Source organism: Seriola dumerili, unplaced genomic scaffold (genome assembly GCF_002260705.1).
Source record: "Seriola dumerili isolate Sdu_G_001 unplaced genomic scaffold, Sdu_1.0 BDQW01001090.1, whole genome shotgun sequence".
Taxonomy (NCBI): Eukaryota; Metazoa; Chordata; class Actinopteri; order Carangiformes; family Carangidae; genus Seriola; species Seriola dumerili.
Genome location: NW_019175345.1, coordinates 238,968 through 254,791, shown reverse-complemented (window position 1 = coordinate 254,791; position 15,824 = coordinate 238,968). Strand labels below are relative to the sequence as shown.

Sequence of the window (15,824 nt, the reverse complement as noted above, 5' to 3'; positions counted from 1 at the left end):
CCATCAGTTTCTTCCAGTAAGTTGACTTTATAGGTGCATTCAACTTTATGCCTTGACATGGTGCATGCTGGGTGTAAAACAATGCATGCTGGTTAGAAATTCTGTCTTGAAGTAAACTGTTATCATAGTCAGCGATCACAGTAATATTGTTGTCAAAACAACTGTCTTTGGCACCCTCAGCTGTAAGACATTTAATGTTTTTTTTTTTTACTCTTCTATGTCATTACTGTATGAATAGGCTATGGTATAAAATATACAATAAAATAGCAATTAATTACAGCTTATAGACTATTTATTTATTAGAAAGTGGTACCCATAACTTAATTCAAATCCATAAATTGTTCCTGTAACTCATGATCTCTATTATTATTATATAAACACTAACCAGCACATGGCTCATGGGGTGTGATCTCCAGGTTTCATATGCATCCACTAATACATTTTAAAGTTAAAGCATAAGGCTAATTCTTCTGTAACAAAAGTCCAAAACCAACACTTCATGAATCCTATTTACCTAATGTTTGCTTGTGTAACCAAAGCCTGACATGGCTTATTCCTCTGTGCTAGGGACTTCTGCTCCAAAACCCAAAGATATTCAGTTTACTATCATGTGCATCAAAGAAAAGCATGACATTTCTTTCAACACATAAAATAACGTAATACTCTATAAGTGTAAGTGAAATATTAAAATCTGATCACTGTGCTCTCTACTGTGTGTATTTTGTGGACTAGTTATAGTGATTAATGCACATTTACTCTACATGTGTCTATATATTTAAGTATTATGTTTGATACTGTTATGATCTTTGTCGGAATCTGCTGTCAGTTCCCCTCTCAACGTGAACATCAAAATAAGGATGTGAAACTTGCAGCTTTGTTAGAACATATGATGTCAGCAGCTGCTTTGCTAGATTGGTTTGATTGGTGCAGGGCTGGTGTATGGGATGACATCAATCAGATATAAATTTAATTGTGTTTGAAAAATATGACCCACTTCCTTCTGGCCTTTTTTTTTTCTTTCATCAATGTGATTTGTATCACCGCTGCCTTTCCTCATGTCTTCAGTCACCAACATTTTCTTTCTGGAGGATGACAATATTGTCACCGCTCACATGCTTTCAATAGAACTCTGAGACTTTTTCTGAGGATTTTCATGTAGGCACAGTTGCTTCAGGAGCCATATATATCACCCCAGGCTTAACACCGTACAGGCAGAAATGGGGTTTTGTACCTGACATGCAGTCCTAGAGAGAAAACTATAACCTTATGTTTACCTTATGCTCCTATGCAAATGGCTGTTTTGATCTCTGAGAGCAATAGCAGTAACCAAGTGCTATGTGCTGTAACCTGCATATCAGTCTGTGCTTAGTCTCTCGCAGTGGGGCTTGTAATGATGGTCTGTGAGATTGGGATGGTTATAAGAGGCCCCACTACTGCATGAAATGGTTGAAAAGACTGAGTTCGGTTCCCTGGGACAAACTCTGATACAGTAGAGTTACTATTCTCTGCTCTTACTGTAAGTACAGTACATGGAGGGCACACGTGCAACTGCCTGTATAACCAAACAAAAGATGGGAAATTTGATCTGTACAAAGGTTTTAGACTGAGCACAAACCTGTTCTGTCTCATTCTGATTTCGCCTCTGTCAGTCAGTACTTTTCTATTCCTTACGAAGCTCAAGAAAGCTGCAATGCCAATAATGCTGTGCCAGTCTTTAGCTCAAACAATACAAATAATTTTCTACTGTGTTAACTTGTATTTTAACAAATACACAGATCAAGTAGTCGTAGATCAAAGTGTATCACTGACACAAGACACTGTTGAGCTAAGCAGATTAAACGGTTCTCCATGATTATAAGTAATTTGTTGAAAGTTTTAAATTTTGAATTAATGAGTCACAGTTAATGCTGTCCACTGTGGTTCAGTGCTGTAAAAGAACAATCCATGAAGTCAGAGGGAGGCCATTGCTTTTTATATTCATTGTACAGTAAGTAGTACGGTGTGGAGCCAAACCCGAAAGAATCATATTCTATCATAACCCAGAAAAACCCCTCAATTTAGAGGATATTTTCAATATGGAGAAGGTTTGTTTTAAATCACCTTCAGTTGTCATCTGTGTTATTCTGCACTTTTGTTTTCTTTAAATACTGATGGAATTGCGTTGTTTTAATTTAGAAGTTTTTTTGAGTGCACCTATTAGAAATGGGCCATTCTGTGTCAGTGAACAGCAAAATCTGTATCTCTTCTCTCCACGACTGAAAGAGTTAGATGTCTCACTTCCGACCTGATTCAGTGTTGCCAGATTCCAGTTTTCTGCTGCAATTTCTGACAAAACTCTGAGGCATATCAGTCAAATGTGAACACACACACACACACACATGATACATATATTCTAAGATTTCATATGACTTACATTTTTCCAAAGATATCGCTATCTTTGATAATTATCACAAATAAAACATACATAAACCTGCTTAGAAATCTTGAGGAAAAAAAACTCACTGCAGAACTTGCCTGAGAATCATTGCGTTTTTATGTTGTTTTCACTATCAAAGTAAGTCACTGATAGTGTATGCTCATTAACAACTGGTGGTGGTCAATAGGGCAACAACTTTTTGTTCTGGGTCCTCTTCCAAGTTCATCTGGCCGTCAGTTGTTCAGCAGCAAAATACTAGGCTACTACAAATTGTCATAGGCCTCAGCTCTAAACATATCGAAGTGTATTTCAGTCAGGCCGCTTATCTGAAAAGTGTGAATTTATTGCATTATAGGAGGTAAAAATGTATTTGTAAAATTTATCTTAAACTCTGAATTCACGTTAATTTAGGTCAGCATTTTAACCAAACGTTCACCTACAGTGACTTATCTTGCCGCATATACAATCTTTGGCAAAAGCAGCACGCTGCTGCGTGGGGGGAAAACCAGACAGTGTAGTAGGTGTGTCTGTATCACTTTCATCGTTTCTTCCAGGAAGTAGACTTTTTTCTTGAAGTGAATTGTTGTCAAGTGTAATACGAGTGTCTCCGATCTGATAGAAACGCGTCGATGGTAGACTTTTCTTGCTGGCTGCCATGTCGGATTCTTTGGACCGGTCCACAAAGATTAACTTGTTGAAGGAGCCGGTTGTGAAGAAACTCTGCGAGGTGTTGGACAAATCCAGCACCAAAGGATGGCGAAAACTTGGAGAGATAGTCGGCAATGAGAGACGTTTAAAAGTCAGGTAGGTTGAAAAATGATTCAGACTATATCCTGCAGACAGTCACTGATACAAGGCTATTGTTGTTAAAACCATCATAGATAGATAGATAGATAGATAGATAGATAGACAGATGGATCAGTGCTTTACCTTGTCTATCCTGTCTTCGTGTCTATGAGGTACTTGACACTGCAAGTATGAATAGAGGTTGGGAAAGATGATCTGAAAGATAAGTACATGAAACTAGGGCTGCACTAACAGTCATTTTCATTATGAATGAATCTGCCAATTCATTTCTGCTATTAACGGATTAATCGTTTTGTATTTAAAATGTCAGAAAATAGTGCCCAGAAAATATGCCCATTTTACTTTCCTGGAGCTCCTCAAATGTCTTGTTTAGTCTGATTAATAGTCCAAAGGTATTCGATTTACAACTCAATATGACACAAAAATTCAATTGCCACATGTGAGAAGCTGCCACCAACAAATGTTTTGCATTTTTGCTTAAATAATGACTAAATTCAGTGATCAAAATAGTTGCAGATTCACTCTCTTTTGATCGACTAATTGATTAATCGAGTAATTGTCGCAGCTCTAAGTGAAACCCAAGTATTCATTACCTCTAGGGCCCTCTGTCCAGAGATCAAATTAAACTAATATCCGAACTGTGACGTGCTGTCAATCTCCTGCATCATTCTCCAGCTCAGACGACATGGAGATGTGCTCTCTGAAGGTGTTGGAGCTGGAGGGCAGCCCGAGCCGCATGCTGCTGAGGCTGATGGGAGAACGAGGCTGCACCACGGGTCACCTGATGGACTACCTTCAAACTCTGGGCAACTCAGAGGCCGTGCAATGCCTGAAAGCATCAGGTACAGTAGAACCACCTCCATCCAAAGCAGCTTGATGTTTGTTCTCTGTGTTGTATTTTAATCTTAAAGGGGAATTTATGACTCACTTCATGGAGCTTGGACCACACTTACAGTACATTACCAGGCCAGTTTCTATGGAAGCAAATCATTAATTCAAATTATCATTAGAATTCAAATTATTATGGGAATAATTTGCTTCCATAAATTAAGTCAGTGTAGCACTGTACAAGCTTGTCAGGGTTCAATCAGTTTGGTTTTTGGAAGAGGAAACATATGATTATGCTTTAACTCCAGAATTATATTATTGGTAGGGTCGTAGGTACAGATTTATTTTACAGGTTTTTAAAGGGTGATTTACAACCTCACACTTTGGAATTATTTGTGAACATCACTTTACAAGCTCAAAAATAATTTTGATCCTAATTTGACCCCATATAGGTGTGGGGTGTAGTCATGTTACTGGCCTGAGGTCGATTCTGGCATCCCTGTGAAACATTTATTTTTAATTAACCTTTGTTCGAGCACAGCCACCAAAGGTGACATTTAATAGTACAGCTAACAAAAGTCTTTTTTTTTTTTTAAAGATGTCTGCTTCAGCAGAAGACGTTCACACCAAATTAAAGTGTTTTTCTGAGATCATTTTCCATTATACATGTTCTTTGCCCACATCGCACATTCATTACTCGTTTCACACTTAAGTTAAAACACGAATATTGAGCCTAACTTCACTGATATGAATACATTTGATGCATGGAATATTATATTTGGATTACTTTTATAGTCACTACTATAAATGTATGTTTAGAATATAAAATACAATCATGGTTTCCCTTATACTGATATTTAAATTGTAATATACAAATGTTTGTATTTGCGTGTTCAGCCTTGCAGATTCTCATTCAGCCCCAGTCAGTCGCTCTTATATCTGGCCACAATCTGCGCCTCAGCTGCCATGCTGTGGGGAAATCTCCAGTGCAGTACCAGTGGTTCAAGAGTAAGGAAGAGGTGAGCTATCACACACACACACACACACACACACACACACACGGTAGGTTGTTTTTGTTAAGACCTCTTTGTGTCTGCTGTGTTGCTGTGAATCATCTCCTCTTCTTTGAAATTCTTACTCATGGCTTCGTTTTGCGTCTATAATACTGCGACTTTATGCAACTTTAAGAAATTTATAGTCCCTTGCTGTGTTTTCTTTGCTCTGTTTTACTTATTAAACCACTAAAAGAAGCTTAGATAAAGATTGAATACATGATATGTTGGTATACACCAAACATGTTTTATCACCAGGCAAACCACTCTCCTGGCTGCATTCCCAGATTGAGAAACATATCTGTATCATTCCTTTATTAACCTAACCCAAAATAAGAATATGTAAGACTATAAATCCTCTGTTCCTGTGGTGAATGAATCAGGTGTCTAAACAGACTCTTATTATAACCTTCAAATGTGCTGAATTTTATTGTATGTATAAATGTTCAGCCACTGAATTTGTACAGAACACAGTGGAAACTACTAACTGTTCCCCTTTTCCTCTCGCATCTGAGACCAGTTTTCTTTAGAAAAACCATCCGCCATTTCAAAAGGGATCAATACATATATTTGTTTTGCCAGAATTCTGTATTGTGGAATTTGAACATTTTCGTAAACAAAAATTATACGTATGGATTGATTTACCCTGAACAATGTTCATCGCAGCTCGGAAACACCTCTGAAATGGCATTTTTCCAATCATGCTGGGACACACAAACCCTACAATGCAACTTCCATGTTCTATGAGATACACAGGGATACAAGACAACTTCTTACATGAGTTGGTAGAGTGAGCAAAGGGGAGTGAGTAAGAAGTGGGGGCGAGGAGATGAGATGTGCTTGTTGGTAAAAATGATTCACATTTTCACCTCCTCAGGTGCCAAACAGCTTCTCTCCAGACCTGATGATTAGTCCGGTCCATCTGAAGGATGCTGGCTTTTACATCTGCAGGGTCAACTGCGGGGATACTTTTGAATTCAGCCAGTGGGCTCAGGTGGACGTCCTAAATGTCTCCATGTCTTATGGTAAGATATTGTGCGTGTTAAAGTCTGCTGTGCTGCAACGTTTGTAAATGCATTTTTGTTTTTATGCCTCTGCGCTGGTGAGGCATATTCTTTTCGGGTTGTCCATCTGTATGTACGTCCCATTTGGTGGATGCAATATCTCTGTAACGCCATGAGTGAACTTCTTCAAATTTGGTACAAATGTACACCTGGACTCAAGGACAAAGTGATTTTATTTTGGTGGCTAAAGGTCAAAGGTCAAGGTCACGGTGACCTCACAAAATGCAGTTTTGGCCTTGTGAACGCGATATCTTGAGAACTCTTCAAGGGAATCCCTTCAAATTTGGATGCTGATTAGATTTTGGTGGTCACAGGTCAAAGCCAGTGTGACTGCACAAAACACTTTTTAGCCATAACTTTTTCACAGAAATTGTTAATATTTTATATGAATCTGAATAAACAGGGAGGTGATCTGAAACTAGTCTGCGTGGCGGAGACATACAACTGCAAGGCAGTAATTCTAGTTTCTCTTTTCATTTGAACTACTATTGTTGTTGTTTTACATATTTCTGATGTGTCTGCATCAGTTGCAAGACAGGACATGTTTACTGCCTTAGTGGAAGTTACTGCTGTGGGAATTGAACCCGTAACTCTAGTACTTTTTCCCAATACCAGCTTAAGCAGAAACGTTTTGGTTGGATGTACTAGATGATACTAATGATGACTAATGATTTCTCCTCTCTCCCCCAGGACCAGGACAGAGTTATCATTCCTTAGAGGGTCGGCTGAAGTTGGTGATCCAGCCTCAGTCCCAGCGGCTACATGTTGGGGAAACCCTTCAGCTGGAGTGTGGAGCCATGGGACGGCCGATCCCTCGATACCAGTGGCACAGAAATGGAGTCCCGATCCGCAACGCCACAAAGAGGAAACTCATGGTGCGGTGGTATTTGATATCTGTGTTGTTATCAGATATTAGAGTTTACCTTTGTGGTTCACTTAAATGTTGAGAGCTACCATTGTTGACTACTAGTAGATCTAACCTTTTTAGGGAACAAGGCCGCATAAAAAGTGTGTGTGCATTTCAGATTCCTCACGTGATGCAGGATCACCACGGCAGGTATCGCTGTGAGATCAGCAGCAGCACTGAGAGGATGTGGACCAATGAAGTTGATGTTGTCATAGGTATGTCACACCACAAGTTTTTTGAAACCATGATTACAGCCCTGTGAAACCAGATTTATCTTTGTCATTATGTCTGAGTGATTATTTGCTCTGTTCTTGACTGGAAGCACCAAGGATATCTGTCCAGATTTCAGGGGCAATGGAGTTCTCTGAAGGTAGAGTTGAAAGGCCTGGTACATGGTGTGTTAAATGGCAATAGGGTAACAATTAGCTGGTATTAGCTGCATGCAAATGTTGAGTCTAACTTTGTTCAAAACCACAAATTGTTCCTGTAACTGCATGCGGGTCATAATCCGGATCATTATTAATATATGCTACTACTAACCAACACAGGTTCAAGAGTGTTTGATCTCCAGGTTTTACATGCATGAGTTTTGGTGTGACTAATGTCATTATTTTCGGTTAATTGTATGTTCAAGGATGGCAGTATTCTATATCTGTCTTTTTGTCAACAAATCCCATTAAAAGACCAAAACCAATATTGAATTCTGCTCAGAAAATCCTGCAGTATTGTCTGTGTATCAAAGTCAGGCTTATTTTTCTGTCATTGACCTCCATTGTTGTCTTACAGTGGCTTATTGAGCCACACCTGTGCACAGGTGACATTGCTTTATTATAATAAACAGGGCAACTATAGTTTATTTTGACTCAACCCCAGTCAAATACTCACCATAGCACAAAATGTGTATTAATGTGGAGCTGAAAATAGTCCCCAAGAAATGCACTAATTACTAGAAAAGATGAATGTCTTCAGTAGAAACCAATAGACTTGAAGCTGCTGCTGCAAACAGGGTGAGGAAGTGGTAAAATGCTGACGGACTAACTCACTGTTGGGTTTTCATGGGATTCGTTGACAATAAGAAAAACACCAGCCTTAATCTCTAAATTTAATTATGATTAGTTGATTCAACATCTCTACTGCTGTTGCTGTGAGGCTTACCTTCTCTTTGATCAGTTTTTCTCCTAAATCTTTCCTAAGTAGAACATTTTTCTAAAACCAACTTAAAAATGCTCATCTTACCTGATGCTGATATATTTATGTTTTTGATTCCTAGATGATGTTTACGCCATTGGAGGAGGTAAGTAAATGTAATTGTAGTCGTCAAGTATTTATACGTATCTATTTGAACACACATTTTCCTCACACAGCACCTGCTATATGATCCTTTGTCGTGTGTTTACTTCAGGTTCCAGTGAATTTTTCCTCAATAGTATTCCAGAACAGCTTTATGGTAAGTCTCTTTCAACACACTTCTTTATGCAAGTGTTAGTGAGTTATGAAAACATGATCACCGTGTTCTTGACCGTATGTTTTTTGTACATATTTTAGTAATTAACATGGCTGATGCAAAGGCTCCTCTGCACTGTACATCAGCTGTGCTGCTCTTATGACGGATCCTGTGGGGGTGTTTTTTCCTGGTTACTGAGCAGCAAAATAAGGATGTGAAACTTGCTGCTTTCTTGTAACATATGATGTCTGCACCTACACAGGCAAACAAAATAACCAGCTGTGACTTAACAACATAATGAAGTCCAAAAATAACCAGAGAAAAATACATGAATAAATAAATATAATAAATAAATAAATAATAAATAGTTTAATAAATGTCTCTTGGACACAGTGTCATCTGAAAAGGAAAATTACAGGCATCGCTAAGGTGGGTTCATATTGAAACACAGGGTATTTCATGACTACAGATAGTTAAAAAATCTTAAAGGTGTTTCGTATTTAGTGCACTCTGACCCACTTCCTTCCTGCATGCATTTCTTTGTAATTGTGGCTTGTATCACTACTAATTTCATTTGTGCTCTTCCGTTTTCTACAGATCTTTTTTTGATGCTAAAAGTGAATTTCTTCCTCATTGTAACATATAAAGGACAACAAACAGGAAAAAAACAACAAAAGACAACAAAAAGCACAAATTAAATAGACAAAGAGTCTACATCAAAATGGATCAGTGTGGGAAGGAGAAAATTTAAACAAACAAATCACAAATAAATCCTCACCAACACTGCTTTAAAAAATGAACCAATACCTCCGTCAGCTTCAATAAAAAAAACTACATCCTTATTACCTATATTTAATCCACTCACAACTCAATTCTTTAATAATACAAGTTAAGGATTCCTTGTCAAAAATATTTGCTTATGTTATGTGCCAATATATATTCTATATTAATTTTCAATCTCTTAGACACTGACATCAGTAGAGGTCTGTAGTCTCTGTTATTTTGCCTCCTCCTGTACTTGTAGTTGAGACAGTGAACTGGCTTTAGTAGGCATTATTAATAGGCAATAAAAAATATTTGTATATATGTATTCTACGTTGGAGAAAACTTCAAAATATAAAGTACAGTCACTGGGGATCATCAAAGCCAGAATATTGTTTAGGACACTTTTAGGACCCTCTTCTGTGTCCCCTCCCAGCGACTGACAAAGTGGCCCTGCTCATCGGCAATCTGTCCTACCAGAACCACCCGCAGCTCAAAGCCCCCATGGTGGACGTGTACGACCTCACCAACCTTCTGCGGCAGCTAAACTTCAAGGTGGTTTCACTGCTGGACCTGACAGAGTCAGAGATGAGAAATGCTGTCGATGAGTTCCTGCTGCTGCTTCACAAGGGAGTCTATGGTGCGTTGGGATTTTACGTATCTCTGGATGGTTCAGGATATGGTCCTAGATCCAGAAACACTCACAGTCCAAATCATGAATTATGCTTCAGGTCATAAGCTTGGGTCAGATTAAACTACACCCCAGTAAATGCAAATAAAACTGAATTATAAAGGCTTTACGTCAGAAAAGATGAATATATGAAAACTTTGTCAGTTAAACTCATTTTCATTTTTGTTCACTGTAAACACAATAATGAATAGGTTCTTGGTCAGTGGCATAGAGGTATTAGTTTACATTTACATTAAAGCTATACTCAAGTAAATTCCCGGATTGTTTTTCCTGGATGTAGTTCCTGGTTGATGCCAAATCAAGCCCAATGAAAGGAGTAGGTAATTCAAAACTAAAGCTTGACCTTGTTTGGTTTTACATAGATTCATGTCAAACCCTTACCTCTGTCATGACCTATTTATGTTGCCAGAATTTGATTTGGTCTTCTATAACCAAGCTACTGGACTGAAATGCATCCCTCTTTAGGTCTGCTGTACTACGCTGGTCACGGATATGAGAACTACGGCAACAGTTTCATGGTACCGGTCGACGCACCAAACCCGTACCGGTCGGCCAACTGTTTGTGTGTGCAGAGCATCCTTAAACTGATGCAGGAGAAGGAGACAGGCCTCAATGTTTTTCTGCTGGACATGTGCAGGAAGAGGTGAGTGATGGAGTCAGTGGGGCATTCTTTTTAAGTTATTACATTAATCAATAAATCAATCACTCAAACTGTATTTGTAACGGTTAGTGCAATTCAGTGTTTTACAGATGACTGACAAGCCAATAATAAAACAGTCCAAATGTAAACAATTTGAGTCTAATGCACACAAGAGATGTTGGCCTGAACAAAACTGAAGACGTCACCTTTGGCTTTTTGAAGGTTTATAGATTTCTTCATTTTCCAGGAATATTCATGATGACAGCACTCCAAACATTGTCCTGAGGGTCACGGCCAACATCGTCTTTGGATACGCTACGTGAGTTTGAACCATTAAGTATCATTCAAAACTAAATTTTTACGCTTTTTTTCTTTTCAAGCTAAATTTTTAAGCTTTTTTTCTTCCGTTTGATCTGTGCAGGTGCCAAGATGCCGAGGCCTTCGAGCTGAGCTCCAGCGGCTTCACTAACGGCGTGTTTGTCAAGTTTTTGAAGAAGCGACTGCTAGACGATGAGAAGATCACTGTGGTGCTGGACAGAGTCGCTGAGGGTGAGAGAGGAACAGAAACTCATTATATAAAAACATCCTATGTCCCCCTGCAAGAAGTACTGATGTAAATAATGAATATTAGAGTTAAATCAGAAATATAGTGTATGTCATATATGCAGAGATAGGATTATGTACTGTAGTTTTTGTGTGTGTAATCACAGGAATAAGAGCTGATAAAATGCAATTTTTCTCAGATGATTATCAGGTTACTATGAAGAATAATGATATTCAATTTTGCTGTGTTTGGTGATGAAACTATTAATTATTAATTATTAATTAATTATGATTTTTTTAAGTTAATGTGTTTCCAATAGGATGCGTTTCAGTTTATTGTTAATGAAATGGTAAAAAAGTAAATTAAATGCCGCGTACTTTGCATTATTAATGTTAAAATTGTATTGGCTTGCTTGTGGGCTAATGGAGTTTCCTTTTAGATGCAGGGTATATGAAAGAAATGACTTGGGTTGCTGTGAGATGCACTTAGTGGTTAGGATATGGACAGGATACGAGTAAACATTAGGTCAGGGTGGGTAAATTAACATAATACAATTAAATGCTCCTCACAGTGCTCCCTGCCTCCTTGCAGTGTTATAAATGCTTTTGGTTGGACCCAGTTTCAACTCACTGATATCTTGGGACATTTTGCTGACATGTGATTTATGATTTCTTGTGTCCAGACATGGGTCAGTTTGATGCTACCAAGGGGAAGCAGGCTCTGGAGATCCGCAGTAGCCTGTCAGAGAGGAGAGCTCTGACTGATCCCATCCTGCCCGGCGACAGCGCTGATCTTGCTCATGCTCACAGCCGCCAGTGGGCAAAGGCTCACGGTGAGTTAAGAACACAAACTCTCTGCTTTATCTTTACAAATGTGTTAATCATTTGTTACCACAGTGCTGGGAAAGCACCATTAGCTTCTTGCTGCTCAGTTCTGCACACTCATTCAAATGTTGACTCTGCTTAATGTTGGCGAAGCACACAATGCTCTCTCATATTATACACACTTGCACACACAGAGGCTTCCTAAGCCAAACAGCTGTTGTTATCAGGTTGATTGCTGGTGACTGGACAGAAGTTTGGAGGAGTGAGAAACACCCAAACACAATCACGTCTTCCTCTTCTATCAGATAATAAATATTTGCAGGTTTTCCTGGGGGGAACTTAACATTAATTCTGGTAGTTTTTGGGATTGTTCCAACCTTGTAGTTGGAAGTATCACGACAATATATCAGAAGTGAAACCTCTGCAGTCTCACATGCAAATTGTTGACACTGGTTGTCCAGTGTCACAGTTCAAGCTAATAGCCATTATCTCATCTCAGATTGTTTCATTAGAAGGATTTTCAGTGGCCTGAAGTAGTGAAAGTGTCCAGTATCTCGTAAGACTGAGATTTACAATTCAACAATTTCACAATTCTGAGTCAGAAAAAACAGATATATTTCTTCTTCCTTGTTATGCATCGGATGATCTTGTGACCCCTCATCTTTGGACTCCTTGGGGGATTTCCGCCCTCAAGTTGGGAATTGCTGCTGTACAACATGATAAGATTCAGACACATTTTTTGTTCCTTTTTCCAGTGACTTTTTTTTCATGAAATATAGTAGGAATTTCAGACAGGTGTTGTAATGTACAAAGAAAAGTTAGAATATTTTTTGTCACATTCTTTGAAAACACTGAAATTAAACAAACGTACACAAAAGTGGACATGTTTTAAGATAAATGACATTAGGACACTGTTACAAAAAAAGTGCAAAGCTTAATTTTAAGTCCCCCAATTTAGCATTTGTTAGCACTATATAAACATTGAATTAATACTTTATAATTTATTATAATGTAGTTATAAACAGATGTAAGTGTTTATTAATGTAACTCCTCTGCCTCAAACTTATGGATGCCCACAGGATAATGCATAACAATATAGAAATGAATAACAATATAGTAAAAAGTACGTAAAGTACGTAACTTATTTAAAGTAAAGTCTTACACAAAAAGAAAATGGAAAACTTTTGTGGTTTTTTTGCGTTTTTTTTCTCTTTCATTTTAAATAAAATTACTCTACGTGCGAACTTGGAAATGTAGCAAGAAATCTGTCAAATGTGAAGCGTAGCACTGAAATGTTGGTTTTTTGTGTGTTATTCCAGAGCTTCCTGAGAGTATGAGTCTCAACTTTGACTGCGGGGCTCAGATCAAGTTGGGCTTCGCTGCAGAGTTCTCCAATGTGCTCGTCATTTACACTCACATCGTTAAGAAACCTGAGGACATGTCCTTCTGCCAAGCTCACGTGACTGACTTCTCACAGGTCAGTATGTTCTCATGAACACTGGTTATTAACCCCTTAAAATAGGCCGTACCACCTGTGGGACACTTTGGCCTTGGTATAGCTCAGATGTTATTTAAGGTGGTTTTTCGACAGGGTTAAGAAAGAGCAGGGAAATTCTAATCTTTCTTACCAATCTAACAGGAGCCTTGTAGGAAAATCGAATCCTTAAATCAGAACTTCATTAGAGTTCACTTTTTACTTAATACTTGACGGACTATTATAAACAAAGCAAAGCCACAACGGTACACTGCTACCTGCTTCCTCCCCTTACTGCAGGACCTCGATGTGGATCCTAAAGAGATGAACAGAGAGACTCCAGAGGAGACGGGGATCTACCTCCTGTCCAGCAGCCTGCCGCAGCACTGTCTCTACACCAGACTCAGCTCACTGCAGAAGCTCAGGGTAAAAACTCAACAAGACTTTTTGGCATGTAAAAGCCTAATCTCTTAAAAAAACAGGACAAGCTTTGTGTTTATCCGTATGACGGTAAGGATAAACACAAAGCTTAAGTTTCTCACGTATATGTTTTTTAACAACAATATTGGAGAATTCATTCTAAGAGGAACTTAGAGAGAAGATGTAGGTATATTTCAGTGTATAAAGATAATCATGAAGATTTCACTGCAATGTTTTTTTGACTTTAGAAATTACAAGTGAACAAAAAATGAAAGTGAACAAAGTTACATGACAATAATCTACTTCTCATGCAACAGGAGGAGCTGGTCTTCACCGTGTGCCTTCAGGGCACCTTCCCAGCTATGGATGATGATCCTGTCCACTGGACCAAAAGCATCAACATTGGAAAGCCACTGATCGCCCGATTGGACCTGCACCGGGCCATGCGGAGGAATAGCTGCCTACAGACCTGCCTGATGCCCCACAGCCCGTCCCACAGCCCCTGTCACAGCCCTGGGCCTGAACACCGCCTCCAAATCCATCATGTGCTGCACCAGACCCAGGACTACAGCCGCCTGTCCCCGCAGCACCACTACCTGGACGTCTACGAGCGTCTTCAGGGTGCAGCGGGAGGATGCGGGGATTCCTACTATGAAAATCTCAGCCAGTGTCGCTTTGAGCAATCGTATGACTCAGCTGGTAGACTTTCAAGCTCACCAGGCAGGCTTAGCATCCCTATAGAGGCCAGTGACGACATCAATGAGCTGCAGACTGTGTTCATCAACAGTCTGCAGCTTCAGCCGCAGTGAAACAGCTGCTGGATATGGTTGATAATTCTTAGAGGAGAAGCTGTAAACATCTTTGATGCTGTATCTGGAATACTGCTGCTCTTCATGTAACGTGATTTTTTAGGATGTTATATTCTTAAACTTAGAAGCATTATTTGTCTCAACAAGCTGTATAATGAGCTTGTACTTGTGATTTAAATTTTGTAAATACATTTTTAGAGAACTGAAAAAGTGCATTTTAGTAAACTGACAAGGGGTAATTGCTGCAGTTGTAGTTTTCTAGGCTTGTGAATTTTCCAATTTCTCTCTGACCAAACAGAAAAACTCAGATACTGAATAGTGTCAAGATGAATTGTATCATAATCCTTGTGTAAGAGTATTAGGAAGAGTCTTTTCTATTGAGCTGGAACTGTACTTCTTACAAAGCAAGGGACATTGAGATGGGGAAGATTTGCCTTTAATTCAAGAGGAGCATTGTAAACAAACTAGTCTGAAAGAAAATTTGCATTCGGTGGAGGGAACCGAGGCAATGCCCCCTCTACTGTACAGTTACAATAATTATCTGAGGCCATCATACATTTTTATCAAAAAATAAACCTGAGGAGAGAAAGAGGTGGGAGAAGTATTCATATCCTCTTCTTTTTAGTAAAAGCACCAATACAACGATGTGAAAACACTGTGAAACAAGTGAAAGTCATGCACTTACAATTAATATTGAGACATCAGTGTTTACGCAGCATTTTACTGTTGTGGCTGGTCGAGTGAGCGAGCAGTTTAGTCCAGTGGTTAAAGGGCCAAGAGATAAATCTGAGGGAAGAAGAAAAATCTAAATTCTGCAACACAAGTCTGTATTCATTTGTAACTAAAACAACAACAATGTGCCAAGACACCAGCTTTTTTTTTTTAAAGTGGTCACAAGACAATGAGAAATATGTATATGTTGTTTTTACCTCTTGACTCATCTTAATACCCCTCAGATTTATCTTGGGACCTCGGAGGATCTCACCCCTTGGATTGGAATCACTGCTGTATAAGTTTTTAAGGTTCAGACACAACTTTCACTTTTTCTTGTGACTTTTTGTGTCTGAAATAACCTTAATAACTTTAATAGGAATGTCAAACTCGCCATTTCTGAGCTAATGATTTAAAGACAGACATCATTT

The 15,824-nt window shown here is 38.8% G+C and overlaps 1 protein-coding gene across 2 annotated transcripts; it reads left to right on the top strand.

Moving 5' to 3' along the window:
• The first annotated feature begins 3,007 nt into the window (after positions 1-3,007).
• On the top strand, positions 3,008-15,818 carry LOC111237757 (mucosa-associated lymphoid tissue lymphoma translocation protein 1-like). 2 transcript variants are annotated; one of them, XM_022766972.1, is made up of 17 exons: positions 3,008-3,220; positions 3,899-4,065; positions 4,949-5,070; positions 5,981-6,128; positions 6,858-7,042; positions 7,193-7,289; positions 7,397-7,444; positions 8,345-8,368; positions 8,477-8,521; positions 9,717-9,920; positions 10,437-10,614; positions 10,859-10,930; positions 11,033-11,160; positions 11,838-11,987; positions 13,299-13,456; positions 13,754-13,879; positions 14,191-15,818. In XM_022766972.1, the coding sequence occupies exons 1-17, from the start codon at positions 3,072-3,074 to the stop codon at positions 14,680-14,682; spliced, it is 2,493 nt and encodes an 830-aa protein (XP_022622693.1). In that variant the 5' UTR covers positions 3,008-3,071; the 3' UTR covers positions 14,683-15,818. The 2 variants fall into 2 exon arrangements, with proteins under 2 accessions (XP_022622693.1, XP_022622694.1); XM_022766973.1 differs by lacking the exon at positions 7,397-7,444.
• The last annotated feature ends 6 nt before the right edge of the window (positions 15,819-15,824 follow it).

What these genes read in the sequence shown, in the direction of transcription:
- LOC111237757 (XM_022766972.1), top strand. Translation starts at nt 3,072, where the DNA reads ATGTCGGATTCTTTGGACCGGTCCACAAAGATTAACTTGTTGAAGGAG. An exon ending in GAGAGACGTTTAAAAGTCAG is followed by an intron (nt 3,221 to 3,898) that starts GTAGGTTGAAAA and finishes ATCATTCTCCAG; the next exon opens with CTCAGACGACATGGAGATGT. An exon ending in TATTCCAGAACAGCTTTATG is followed by an intron (nt 8,522 to 9,716) that starts GTAAGTCTCTTT and finishes GTCCCCTCCCAG; the next exon opens with CGACTGACAAAGTGGCCCTG.